The 14,930-nt window shown below is 34.6% G+C and overlaps 1 protein-coding gene across 4 annotated transcripts in view; it reads right to left on the reverse strand.

Annotated features, from left to right (window-relative positions):
• LOC137813747 (DEAD/DEAH box helicase) overlaps positions 1-14,930 on the reverse strand; it is a 29,557-nt gene that overhangs the window by 3,645 nt on the left and 10,982 nt on the right. For 3 of the 4 annotated variants that reach the window (XR_011081503.1, XR_011081502.1, XM_068616161.1), the window contains exons 8-12: positions 9,836-9,997; positions 7,336-7,422; positions 6,968-7,141; positions 6,799-6,843; positions 5,296-5,652 (exon numbers count right to left, since the gene is read on the reverse strand). Coding sequence is in view for 1 of the 4 variants with exons in the window: in XM_068616161.1 (XP_068472262.1) it covers positions 5,296-5,652; positions 6,799-6,843; positions 6,968-7,141; positions 7,336-7,422; positions 9,836-9,997 (825 nt within the window). In the remaining 3 variants the exon portion in view is untranslated. Of the gene's footprint in view, positions 1-5,295; positions 5,653-6,798; positions 6,844-6,967; positions 7,142-7,335; positions 7,423-9,835; positions 9,998-10,160; positions 10,266-14,930 lie in introns of those variants that run through there. The other variant, XR_016520319.1, reaches the window with a different exon arrangement.

Below are 14,930 nucleotides of genomic sequence, written 5' to 3' on the forward strand. Positions count from 1 at the left end.
TCATCTCTTGCAACAATCATATCATCAACATAGACCAAGAGTAATATAAGTTTACCTTCTGGTGAATGCTTAATGAACAGGGTATGTACACCTTTACTCTATCGATACCCCATCGAGATCATAACCTGAGTGAGTTTACCAAACCAAGCACAAGGTGACTGCTTAAGTCTATATAAGGCTTTCTTCAACCAACACACTTTATTCCCTTCTTTAATAGACTGAAAACCTAAAGGAATTTCCATGTAAACTTCTTCCTCTAAAAGTCCATGCAAGAAAGCATTTTTCACATCAGATTGTTGCAATTCCGAACCAAAATAAGTTGTCAATGATATTCATCTTTGTTATTGGAGCAAATATCTCCTCATAATCAACAACATAAGTCTTGAGTATATCTTTTAGCAACTAACCTTCCTTTGTAACAGTCTAATGTGCCACCAAATTTATACTTTACATTATAAACTCATCTTCATCCTACTACCTTTTTATTGAGTGTGTGCCACCAAATTTATACTTTACATTATAAACTCATCTTCATCCTACTACCTTTTTATTGAGTGGTCTGTCATCAATTTCCTTTGGCTGGTTCTTTTCTAAGGCATCCGTCTATTCATTTATGAGTTGAACCCAATTTTCATCCTTTAATACTTCTTGAAATGATGTAGGGACTCTATTTGCATCAATGGCTGAGAGAAAAATCTGGTGTTGCATATATAGATGTTTAGTGGTCACAAATTGAGAAATAGGGTACTTGGTACAAGACAGAGTTCCTCTTCTCAAAGAAATGGACAGGTCATCAAGGTCAGGCTCACAATTATTATTCAAGGAATTTTTCAAAAGTTTAAAGGGTGCCAAAAGAAGGAAAAGTTACCCTAGCTTAGATGATTGGAGTTGTTTTTGGATCAGTTTAGGTTGCTTTTGTATCCTTTGATATTGTATATAGGAGAAACTCTCTAGATGACTAGTTCCTAGAATTGACCTTAATTTGGGAACAAAGTTGCCCTTGTTAGGAAGAGCTTCAAAGACATCTGCAGATGTCTCGAGAGAAGTATTAGGAGTACCGAGAGTGGTATCAGCATGATACGGTTCCTATATGATTGGGACAAAAGATGACTCGAGATTCAGAAGACTTAGCTTCAAAAGTGCTCTCCCCCTAGAGCTGAGGAAGCATGTAAAAGGATGTAATTCCAACTTTCTTTCTTTTCACTCTCTATATAAAGAGAATCTTTGTTCCTTTGTACTTTTTTATCAATACAAAATTTTCTTTTTTTGTTTCTGTTCTCTCTCTCTTAAATATAATATAACAAACCGTTATCAGATACTGCCTTAAATAAGTCTATAAACAGGAAGTAATTGATAGCTTTAACATTAGCTATTCAACATTAGCGACCCAACTTATTAAGACAAAAAAGTTCAAGATAATTGTTATTAGAGTAGAGGATTATTAAACATAATCAACAAAATTGGTTGGTGAAGCTCTTGGTATACGAATTTGACATTGTATATAAAATGGGAGCTTCAAATAAGGTGGCAGATGTGTTATCGAGAAAAGAGGAAGATAAAGAGTTGCAGCTTGTATCTAGACCCTATTGGCAGGATGTTTCAGAAATAGATGCAGAAGCTGATCCTATTTTATCAAAAATTAATGAGCTTAAACAGTATCATAACTTGCATAGTAAATATACCCTAGAACATACTTATTCCACTCATTCTATAGTTGATGTTTTCGCAACAACTTGGTACCAGACCCCATTTGTAAACAGCCTCAAACATTTCATCTATTTATTTAAACTTGGTATCAAAATGGGATTGCTGAAAGGAAAAACCGTCATCTTCTTGAGGTTACTAGAGCTTTACTTTTCTAAACGTCTGTTCCTAGATCTTACTGGGGGAAGCAATCCTGACTACCACTTATTTGATTAATAGATTACTTTCTCGGGTTCTAAAGGGTGCTACTCCTATTCAGCTTATGACCACATTTTATCCTTCTATTCCCATGTTGACTAGCTTTCAGAATCATGTCTTAGGTTGTCCTGTTTTTGTCCATGTTCATAGTCCTTATTGGGGTAAGTTAGATACTCGCGCCATCAAATGTGTCTTCATCTGTTATGCCCCCAACAAAAAGGGGTACAAATGTTATCACCCTCAAAGTCGTAAAGTCTATGTTTCCAAGGATGTCACACCTTTCATGAAACAGAGTCTTTCTTTCCTAGTTCTCAACTTCAGGGGGAGAGTATTCAAGAATCTGAGGTTCTTGAGTTGCCACCTTTTCCTTTGTTGTAGGATTCCATTCTTAGGGAGGATGACAAAGATCCTACACCCACATCATTACCAGAGAAAAATAATGAGGACAAATATTTTGGAAATAATATCAGCAAACGCAACAGGAACCCGTCCTGGTCGAACAACTTCAATTGTTCGAACCGGAGGTAAGAACTCGTACCCTTGAGACTCTTGAGGACACCTTAAATAATTCTTTTGAACCTAACCTAATGATTTATCTATTTCCTAGAGAAAAGAAAAAATATTTTCTACCAAATATCAATTTGTGTCTACATAAAAGTTTTTATGCAACACCGGAGTTTTCTTTCAACTATTGATTCTATCAGAATCCCTACATCAGTACAAGAAGCCTTAAAATATGAGAATTGGGTTCGAGCCATGAATGAAGAAATGAGTGCATTAGAAAGTAATGAGACTTGGGAAATTGTAGAGAGACCAAAAGATAAGAAGGCAGTGGGTTGTAGGTGGATATACACAGTTAAGTATAAGTCTGATAGCACACTGGATCGGTATAAAGCAAGGTTGGTTGCAAAAGGGTATGCTCAAACCTATGGGATTGATTATGAGGAGACTTTTGCTCCAGTGACAAAAATGAATACAGTTAGGATTATTCTCTCCCTGGCAGCACACTTTGGTTAGGAGATGCATCAATTTGATGTTAAAAATGCCTTCTTGCATTGAAGCTTGGAGGAAGAAGTATACACGAAGATTCCACCTAGTTATGATGCTATTGATGAAGAAAATAAGGTGTGCAGACTTAAGAAGGCCCAATATGGTCTTAAACAATCACCTTGTGCTTCGTTTGGAAGGTTTACTCAAGCTATGGTATCTTTGGGGTACTGACAAAGACAAGGTGACCATACTCTATTTATAAAACATTCACAAAATTGTAAACTCACTATACTTTTGGTCTACGTAGATGATATGATTATTATAGGTGATGATGAGATTGAAAAACAAACTTTGAGCGAGACTGGTTGCTTAATTTCAGATGAAGGATCTTTGGAAGCTGAAGTACTTCCTTGGGATAGAGGTTGCTTACTATAGACAGGACATCTTTATTTCTCAAAGGAAATACATCTTTGATATCCTCAAAGAGACTGGTAAGTTGGATTGCAAGACCACCGAAGTGCCAATAGAGCAAAATCATAGGATTGAGAATGATGAGGAAAATCCAAAGGTGGAGAAGACACAATATCAAAGACTGTGGGAAAACTCATTTATCTATCACACACTAGGCCAAACATAGCTTATGCAGTTAGTGTGGTTAGTCAATTCATGCATGATTCAAGAGAAAGACACTTGCAAGCAGTAAATAGAATTATTCAGTACTTAAAAGCCTCTCCAGGGAAAGGATTGCTATTCAAAAAAGGGGAAAACTTATCCATGAAAGTATATATTGATGCTGACTATGCAAGGTCAATTGTTGATAGGAGATCCACCACAGGCTATTGTACGTTCCTGGGTGGAAATCTGGTGACATGGAGGAGCAAGAAACAAAATGTAGTTGCAAGATCAAGTGCAGAAGCAAAATTTAAAGCCATGGCTCAAGGGGTTTGTGAACTATTATGGATGAAGATCATACTCGATAACCTCAAAATAAAATATGAATCTCCTATGGGTTTGGTGTGAAATAATAAGTTTGTCATCCGTATTGCACACAATCCAATTCAACATGACCGAACAAAGCACGTAGAGATAGACCGAGATTTCATTAAGGAGAAGTTGGATAATGGTCTTATAGCCACCGAGTACATTCCTTCAAGACTCCAATTGGCAGATATGTTTACTAAGGGACTTCCCACAAAACACTTCAAAGATCTTACTTGCAAGTTAGGAATGATAGATATACATTCACCAACTTGAGGGGGAGTGTTGAATAATTAGGAGATAATTATTCCGTAATTAAGTGCAATGTTCATTCTCTATTTATTAGGACAGATTTGATATCTTTTAGTCATTTGATTTGATTTGTATAGCTTTAATTACCTATTATTTCTTTCCTTAATTACGTTGTAAACAATCTATAAATTGAGACTGTAATCACATTTGTAAATACATCAGGATTACATTTCATCTATTTCTTTCAACTTGTCTTCAATTTCTTATTCTATTTTTTATTCTTATTTCTTGTTTTTATATTCTCACCTACTTCTGAACTATATTCAGTCATCATGTTCTTAATTTTTCCTTATGTTGTTTTGTGTTCCTTTTCTTGTTCTTATCTCATATACGTTATTGTGTTGATGGAATCCTTGATTCAAGCCTCTCATGGATTCAATTCATGACTTAAGACAAGGATGAGATTCTAATTGTTATCTAGTCTTCTCACTATTATGTTGTTTAAGCTTCCAATGCTTATATGTACTCTATCAAACTGTTAACTCAAGAAGGCCCCCATACATCACTGAATTTATGAAAATGGGTATGATGTTTTATATATCTGGATAGAATAATAAGATTTAGTGGCTAACTGACCCACGATTGAACAAATTGGATTTTTTATTGAAAAAAAGGGGAACAACTTTTCCATGTAAGCAAAATTAGGGTGTCCTAGGCGATAGAGCCTTAATATTACATCATCTTTGGAAGAAATGACATGGGCAGTCTTGATGCTAAAACAATATAAGCAAAGAGCCTGTTTGGATACAAGCTAAAAGCACTTTTAAGAGTTTCTTAATTCAAAATATAGAGCTTTGTCTAGTATAGGAGCTCTCAAAAAGCTCTTCTAGCTTTGTATCCAAAGAGACTGAAAATGAAGCATAAACGAACTTCCTGTCCAAATGCATTAATTTCAGACCAAAAGAAAATTATGCTTCGTGATTCTATACAAATTGAATGGAATTTTATGCATAAAAATATCTATCAATAAAATGACCAAATTAATTATATACTATTACATATTTCATGTGTAAAATAAGGCAAAAAAATGAACAAAATACAAAGGCAGATCTCAAGAGATGTCAAAATTCATCAATATAAAGAATTCAGAGATAAAGAAATTCTTTGGAATACCTTAATTTGGTCCCCCTCAAGAACCAACGACTTTCTATGTAAATCTGATGCCATGGACTCTGTCATCAGCTTGAATACCTTTTTACTCATGTTTGTTTTCATGAAGATCATCTTCCCTAAAGAGTAGATTCTGCTTATCCCTAAATCAGCCGCCATTCTCCTCATGTAAAGCTTCTTTAGTAAAATCTCCATGGAGCGAGGCTCTTTGCCATATTGGCGGCGCAAATTCTCTGTAAATTGCATCAGACTCCAGATGTCTTTCTCGGCAACTCTCTCAGCATCACTTAAAATTTTCATAGGGTTCTCCAGATAATTAATGTAGTCAGAAGGGAGATGAGGATTTATGTTCATGTCAACCTAAATAATAATAAAGTAGAAAATGCATCAACCACAAAATCTCTACTATATGCATTTATACAGATGCCAGATACACATTATACCTACATAAGTACAAAGACACTAGAAATGAAGAGAACACCAGGAAGAATATTATCAGGACCATTTCGGTGTAGGCTTTGAACGGTTTGTATTCACAATTCAATGTTAATTTGGCTATTTTCTATTCACATGTATAGTTGAATAAAGTGTATACCTAGAGTGAGATACTATTTATTTGATGGAATATTCTATTGAGTGCCCAAAGGCACGCTGTTGAAGTAGTAAATATTTAAATGTGCCTATTAAATGTTTTAAATTACTAAAAGTATACATAAAATGACTTTGGCAAATGATTTTGGCGTTTTTAATAAAATAAATACTTTATTTTCCAATAAAACATTTTTACCTCATTCCATAGACAACCCCTTATTTGATTGTGAGAAAAGCATTAAAACAACTTTTTATGTTCTACTTTTTTTCTTGAAAAACTAATCTAACTACAATATAGCCTTTCTTTCAATCATGTTTTAACTAAAAAATAATTAAAAAAAAAATCAAAATGGTCCCTTAATTAATAGAACTACAAATTAATCCAAAAGTTTGCTTGAACAATTAAAAGAATAAAAAAACTTCCAAAGCAAATAAGAAAGAGTTCTACAAAAGAGAAAAATTCATTCTGCTAAGGACTGATTATATAAATGATATACTATCATTCAAAATCTTGTCTGTAAGTTCAACTTACAGAGGAAAGATTCCAAATAACAAAATTAGTCTTTAAGTTCAACAAACAGATCCAAACAACAAAATGAGTTCATTATATCATCTAACCCCAATGGCACCAATAATTATTTAGTAATTACTTTCGTGTGTTTGACATTATTATATTATTATAAAAGTTATGATAGATGACCAAAAAGAGATAAATGCAAACTATAAAATCATATTTTCTCGGTTTTCAAGGAAAATCTTTAATTGCAACAGCATTTTACATTTTCCTGTTTCACCTCAAGCAAGAGAAAAACATCGTCAGAATTGACTTGTGGAACTGTATATATCAGCATTCAGATAAACACGTATAAAGCATTTAATTATTCTAATAAATCCTTTGTGGTACATCAAACATACCTGTACCGAGTGATAAGGAACTGAAACAACACAGTGATCTTCAACCTAGAAATGAAAGAAGAATAGGATAAGCCCAAAACTAACAGGCAGACGACCAAAAATTCTTCTATTTTAACTAGTCTAAGACCAATGCCACACGCCAAAATACACATCACAAATCAAAGTTTACCTTGGACAAGCTCTCGAAGAGCATCTCAAAAAACAGATCAACACCAACATTTCCAACATCTCCTGATTGTTGTTCACCAAAAATTGCACCAAAACCTCTTATACCCATGTCTTTCTCAGCTAGTTGGAAGCCTTGACCAAGTTCACGACATTCTTCAATAGCAGCAAGCCTCTCCTATGGGAGAACACCAAGGAGAATGTTGGATTTAAGCAATTGTTTAGTACCTAACTTTCTATATTTGAAATGAAAGAATCAATTTAGTGATAGGAATATTAATGAAGTATGGAATATACCAAGTTTGATGAACCCGATATTCTTTTGTGATATATGTTCTACAAATAAAAGGTACAGATTGATGAGAAACATACCAATGCTTGATCAGAAAGCAGGCCTTTGTCAGGATAAAATAAGTATGCATGTGCTTCCTTATCTGCTCGCCCAACCCTTCCACGCAACTAGAAATATTGAACAAATAAAAACTAATTAACAGCATGGTCTGATTTCCTGTGCTGTAAAAAAAGTTTGAAAAAGTTTAAAAAAATGCATACAGGTTCTACTTGCTTTTACATCTGCATAACTTTGTAAATATACTGACAAGTACCAAAGACTTGGGAATTCACTCTTAAAAGTAAGTTATGAAGGAGAGAGAACCAAACACTTAAATACTCCATCAAACATCTAAGCACTTGGGGAACCCAAACCTTGTACGTTATTAAGGAGAGAGAACCAAACACTTAAATACTCCATCAAACATCCCATACATCTCAATGTGGGACTTGGATACCCCATAATACCCAAGTTCTTATCATAGCACCTCCCCTAAGAGAATAAGTACCCAAGCACTTGGAGAACCAGCCTCAAAAGCTAGCTATTAAGGAGGGAGAACCAAACACTTAAATACTCAAAAGAGCATCCCATACTACTAATGTGGGACTTGGGCACCCCATAATGTCCAAGTTCCTATCATATTCATTTATTACTACGAGTTACATCATCATATTTGTCATGCATTAACTATCACAAAAGCCTGATCTATAATTTGAAAGCTTGAGAATAATTTTATATATTTAATATGTTCCCTCATGCCACAGTCCTTTGAACTTTATGTGACTCTACTGTACAAGATATATTCAGCCTTTTGTCACTTGTTCTTCCAGTCTTAAAGATGGGAAATTCAGATGTTTTAAGAAAGGTGGTCAGAAAGTAGAATTACCCAATTTAGGTGGACCAGATCCAGTGCATAGCTGGCCAAGGCTGACAGTTTTTTTTAATTTCAAAAGACAAAAACTAAACCAAAGTTTAAGTTATCCATGGCCTTCATTTGTATTGATGGGACTTTCATAAAAGATTAGATATTTGAAGAACTGATTACCGGAGATGACATAGGAGATTTTCTAAGAAGAATTATTGAAGAAGTTTTCTAGTAGTTAACTGAATCCATATGAACATTATCAAACTGAATCTGTGGAGTTCGTGCAGGAATTAATTGAGATTCAAGAAATATGGGCTTTGGATAATTTTACGAATCATTTGAATTAGGTGATCAGAAGAGAAATGAGAACGGATCTGCAACGGTGCATAGAAGCATCATTTAGCCATAAAGATTAAGAATGAATTATATGGTGATAGTATGATGTTGGGTCCAAACAATTGAAATCCATATTTGGTGCAGTATGCCACAAGTAGAGCAGAAGGGAGGCAACTTCATACAAGAGAACACCAGGCCTGACCAGTCAGCTGTTTCTGGGCATAACCATTGAATTAAGTATTAATTGAGTCAAATAACAGCACTCTATTCTTCTCTAAGTGCGAAATAGGGTGGAAATACAGCGGGAGCAAGTGCAGGTTCTGTTGCTATTAATTCACAAGATTTGTCATTTTGAAACATTGCCACTATGCATACATTGTCAGGAAAATGTCAGGAGGGAAGAATGTTGTTTTCTATGCATCCAACCATTTGGGCCACTTCATAGGTGTTTTATAAAGGAAGTTAAGGGTGCTTATTTATGGGAAAGATGATCATGGAGGAGAAGGTGAACTCAGCGTTTCATAGATGAAATAAAATAAAAATATTGATCTGCAAGGAACAACATCCTTATTTCAGCCTTGAGGACAAGGCTACTTCCGTACAGGAATCTGATTTGGGTATTTATAATTCTGTATTATAAATTTATTAGGAAGTTATTGTTATATTAATTTCGAATTACACAGTTATAGCTTATAATGTGACTAATGTACAGGCTTCTAGAGGGTAATTATGGCGTAAAATTGTCATTGCTGGAATTGTTCAAGAGCTACTATGTGGAATTTCGTATTTCCTCCATCATATACTTATGTCAGAATTACCTATAAAATATATCATTACTGAATCATAAAATAAGTTAGAATATCTTGGATGGCCTCTTGAAGTGGTTTCCAAACCATTTTCCTTGAATTTCATTATTCATTTCCTTATTTGATTCAGAGTTAGTCCATTTTTCCTTTTGCATCACATCAATAAGCATAAGAAACTATTATCCATAGTCTCCTTTTTCCCTCTTTTCCTCCTTTAACAAAATCCATGTAATTCTGACATTTCACTTTCAATTTCTTTCATCGTTATCAAAAACAGGCTTGTTTGAAACAATATTAAGTTGATTGTAAAAGAGGAAAAAATTACTCCAGCACATGATCTGAAATTTGAAAAAAAAATATGTATGATGATCTGTATTAATGAAAGCTCATGAAGTATACCTGGTGATAGTAAAATACATATTACAGAACAAATTTAATAACAATAACCAGTTCTAAACAATGTTTGGAGTCAGCAACAAAAAATATGAGAACTTCTAAATAAAAAATAATAGTGAAATTAGGAAAAAACAAAACCTGGTATAACTGTGCAAGGCCAAATTGCTGAACATCCTGAATGATAATGGTATTTGCATTTTGAATATCAAGCCCACTTTCTACTATATTTGTGCAGATAAGGATTTTTATTTCTCCGAGGGCGAACTTCTCCATTGTATCCTCTAATTGCTTTGAGAACAGCTACTCCAGAAAAACAGTCAAATGCATACCATTAAAGTCAAATTGTCAATGTCAACTCTTTACATATATGATGCACGAATAACTTTTTACATAACACAATTTAACTTTTGAGTTGATCAATCCAAACAGAGATTTTCATCATATTAAGAATAAATTTGTGTACTAAGTATTTATATGATGCACGAGTTCCATCAAAAGATCCAGGGCACATTTATCACGGTAGAGGCAGTGTGTGTGGCACTCCATTGTATTGAAGTAGTACTATCACCTTGCATTGAATAAAAGGAAGAAGTGAAATTGCATAAGTGAAGCAGATCTACTTTTGGAAAGCAACTAAGGTTGCACTTCATGAAATGTTCTTGACAAAACAGCCAACCAGCATCCACTATAGATGGCACACATCAAGCACTTAAAACGCTTATATTTGTTAATAAAAGGACAACCAACAAGTACAAAATGTGTAAATAAACATCCCAGAATATAGTATGTCCCACATATGGATGGGAATGGATGGAGCAATTGCATCAATTTCCAAAATTAGATCAGATTATATTTGCAAGTTGCAACATCCTAAAGGTAGAAATTTGTCAGAATAAGTATACATATTTGTTAATGTTGAAGATCCCACATTGACTAGAAATATGATAAAATTAAAACAAATAATTGGACGCAAACCTCACCTTTTAAGCTAATTTCATAACATTGAGTAAGTCCTAAATCAACTTTCTAAGATGGTATCAAAATCTATTTTAATAAGGTTTAATGGCCTATTTGTGGAACCACTATCTAACCATCATTGGATCACCTACAAATATCTAGTTTCACGCTTGAGATGTCTAATTTTTGGTGTAAGGAAGTGTGTTGCATATCTCATATCAACTAAAGATTAGTGTTATCGATATCGGATAACGAATCATATCCGAGACCCCATAAATCCTTTATAAAGTTATAACGGAAATTATAACGGGTTAGGGCGGAAGGTGTTGTGGCAAAGATAAAAAAATGTGTTGTGGATTGCAATAAGTATAATGTTTTAATTGGGAAAAAAATAGGCCAAAAAAACCTAATTTTAAGTAGGTTTTGAACTCTTAATTAGGTTTAAGAGTTCATGCAAGCGCAGCACATTCAAATTTTATTTGAATAATTAGAGTTTTAGGGTCTTATTAGTTAAAAAGTATAATGTTTTAATTGGGCCAAAAATAGGCCTAAAAACCTAATTTTAAGTAGGTTTTGAACTCTAAATTAGGTTTAAGAGTTCATGCAGCTGCAGCACATTCAAATTTTATATGAATAATTAGAGTTTTAGGATTTTATTAGTTAAAAGTTGGAATGTGCCAAAGGCCCAAACTTATTAGGGTTTTGTTTAGCTCTTCTATCTTCATGCGCCGCACGGTCCCTTCTTCATTTTCCGCCACTGCCCTAGCTCACCTTGCGCCACTGCCACCGTCTTTTTCTCCGCCTTTTTCGATATTTTCATTTTACGTTAGCATCCCGAGATGCCAAAAGTGGTCGCCATGGGAAAACCACATTGCCACCGCCTTCCGCCATGGCACCAATAATAACCAAAAAGTGATAACACTGCTAAAGATATGGTCAAATTATGATATATAAGTGGGTGCAATCATTACCTTGAAAACCGGTTTTGTAAAATTGAGTTAAGCCTAAATTCACTTCCTAAGATGTGATTTGATTGGGAAATATCTTTCCAAATATTTCCCTTTATTAAATATTCATTTTTTCCCTATTATTCTATCACTTCTTTCTTATCAATAAGAATACTCATGTATGTACCCAACACAAAGAATTCATTACATTCCTTCTTAGTTTATCCCTTGTCAACATGGTACTGGAGCATTACCATCCCCTGTGACCTGTTTTCTTCCTTTCAACAGGATATTGAGAGCCTAAGAAAAAAGGAACCCAAATTTATGCTTTCCCTGTCGACCCATAGCTCATAGGAGTAACTTTTTTAGAAACCGTATAAGTTTTCCAGTTTATGTTATTTGACTCTGTAGTTATTGTTCATGCCACATACATTGTTCATCACCACCATCACAATTCACCACTGGAGTTACTGTTCATTGCTGACAACTTTCCATTGAGCTTTCTTTTCTAGGTAGTGTTATTGTTTACCACCAACATTTTTCGATGAGTAATATTCACCACTTATGTTTTTTCGACAAGTACTATTTATTGTCGACATTTTTTAAGAGTATTGTTTAACACCGATATTTCTTTAATAAGTATTGTTCAATGTTTTTAGGCAACATCAACGTTTTTAGAGCGAGTCCTTTTTTTCCTACAAGCTTTTTAAGCTAGTTACCATCACTGTTGCTGCCTTGCTATGTGATTTCTCTTTGACAATTGCAAAACCCTCTCAGCATTTTTTGCTTCCTAGTAGTCACCACACTCTCTAAACAATTTACCTTTCCGACAACTATCGTGTCCTTTGAGCATTTTTGCTTCTTCAAAGCCATCATGATTTCTAAGCATTGTTGCTGTCCAACAGTTGTTGTGTCCTCTGAGCATTTTTGCTTTCCAGCAACTGTCATTTCCTTTGAGAATTTTTTCTTCCAGCAATTGCCATGACCTGTAATAATTCTTTTTCCAGCAACTGCTACTTTCTTTAAACATTTTTTTTTTTTGGCAGTCAATGTGTCATCTACCCATATCTGCCCTCTGACCATTTTTAACAAGTTTATCTTATAGATATGCTCCATCTTGAGGGGAAGGTTTAGAGATATGACTTGATCACATTAATAGGGAGATAGGATGTGATTTTATAGAGAAATATCCCCATCAAATCATATCATATATCTAACACTCCCACTCATAGGTTGGAGCATATGTATCATATGAGACAAGCTTGTTACAAATTTTATAAATACAACACCTGTTGAGAGACTTAGTAAACATGTCAGTCAGAATGTTGCAGAAGCTAACAAAATACATAATGATATTCCTAGGACTTTCTTACTGTCAAAGTGACCATGAATCTTCAATGTTTCGTCCTTTCAAATCATATATCTAACATTTAATATCAAATAGATTGAAAAGGCTCCTGCCTGCAGAACTCTAAAGGATTGTTTCAATAATTTAAGGACAGTAGCAATATCTCTCGAATTATCTCATAAATGTAAATGCTTAGTGAATACGAGAATATATAGTATAGATGTAGATTGTATTGTAGGTCGTACCAATGCCTGGAGTGGAAAGAAGTGGAAAGAAATAGATGAAATATATTTTTGAGATATCTTACAAATTTGATTACAGTCTTTATTTATAGACTGTTTTACAACCTAATTAAGGAAAGAAATAATAGGTAATGAAAGCTATAAATAATGGGTGTTTAAAGCTTTACAAATCAAATCAAATCAAATCAAATCACTAACAAATCTGTTCTAATAAATATAAAATGGAATCTGCACTTAATTATAGCATAATTCTCCTGATTATGCAACACTCCCCCTCAAGTTGGTGAATGTATATCTATCATTCCCAACTTGCAAGTAAGATCCTCGAATTGTTTTGTGGGAAGTCCATTAGTAAACATATCTGCCAATTGGAGTCTTGAAGGGATGTACTCAGTGACTATAAGACCATCATCCAACTTCTCTTTAATAAAGTGTCGATCTATCTTGAACCGGATTGTGTGCAATACTGATAGCGGACTTATTATCACACGCCAAGCCCATAGGAGCATCATATTTTATTTTTAGGTCATCAAGTATGATCTTCATCCATAAGAGTTCACACACCCCTTGAGTCATGGCTCTAAATTCTGCCTCTGCACTTGATCTTGCAACTACATTTTGCTTCTTGCTCCTCCATGTCACTAGATTTCCACCCAAGAACATGCAGTAGCCTGTGGTGGATCTCCTATCAACAATCGATCTTGCATAGTCAGCATCAGTATATACTTTAATGGATAAGTTTTCCCCCTTCTTGAATAGCAATCATTTTCCTGGAGAGGCTTTTAAGTACTGAATAATTTTATCTACAGCCTGCAAGTGTCTTTCTCTTGGATCATGCATAAATTGGCTAATCACACTAACTGCATAAACTATGTCTGGCCTAGCGTGTGATAGATAAATGAGTTTTCCCACAAGTCTTTGATATTGTGTCTTCTCCACTTTTGGGTTTTCCTCATCATTCCCAATCCTATGATTTTGCTCTCTTGGCACTCCAGTGGGCTTACAACCCAACTTACCAGTCTCTTTGAGAAGATCAAGGATGTATTTCCTTTGAGAAATAAAGATGTCATGTCTCGAGTAAGCAACCTCTATCCCAAGGAAGTACTTCAGCTTCCCAAGATCCTTCATTTCAAATTGAGCAGCTAGTCTCTCCCTCAAATTTTGTTTTTCAATCTCATCATCACCTGTAATAATCATATCATCTACATAGACCAAAAGTAGAGTGAGTTTACCATTCTGAGAATGTTTTATAAACAGAGTATGGTCACCTTGGCTTTGTCGGTACCCCAAAGATACCATAGCTTGAGTAAACCTTCCAAACCAAGCACGAGGTGATTGTTTAAGACCATATAGGGTCTTCTTAAGTTTGCACGCCTTATTCCCTTCATTAACAACACCATAACCAGGTGGAATCTCCATGTATACTTCTTCCTCTAAGCTTCCATGCAAGAAGGCATTTTTAACATCAAATTGATGCATTTCCCAACCAAAGTGTGCTGCCAGGGAGAGAATAATCCTGACTGTATTCATTTTTGCCACTGGAGCAAAAGTCTCTTCATAATCGATCCCATAGGTTTGAGTGTACCCTTTTGCAACCAACCTTGTTTTATACCGATCTAGTGTGCCATCAAACTTATACTTAACTGTGTATATCCACCTACAACCCACTACTTTCTTATCTTTTGGTCTCTCTACAATCTCCCAAGTCTCATTCCTCTCTAATGTGCTCATTTCTTCAT

Source organism: Phaseolus vulgaris, chromosome 1 (genome assembly GCF_051622355.1).
Source record: "Phaseolus vulgaris cultivar YP4 chromosome 1, ASM5162235v1, whole genome shotgun sequence".
NCBI lineage: Eukaryota > Viridiplantae > Streptophyta > Magnoliopsida > Fabales > Fabaceae > Phaseolus > Phaseolus vulgaris.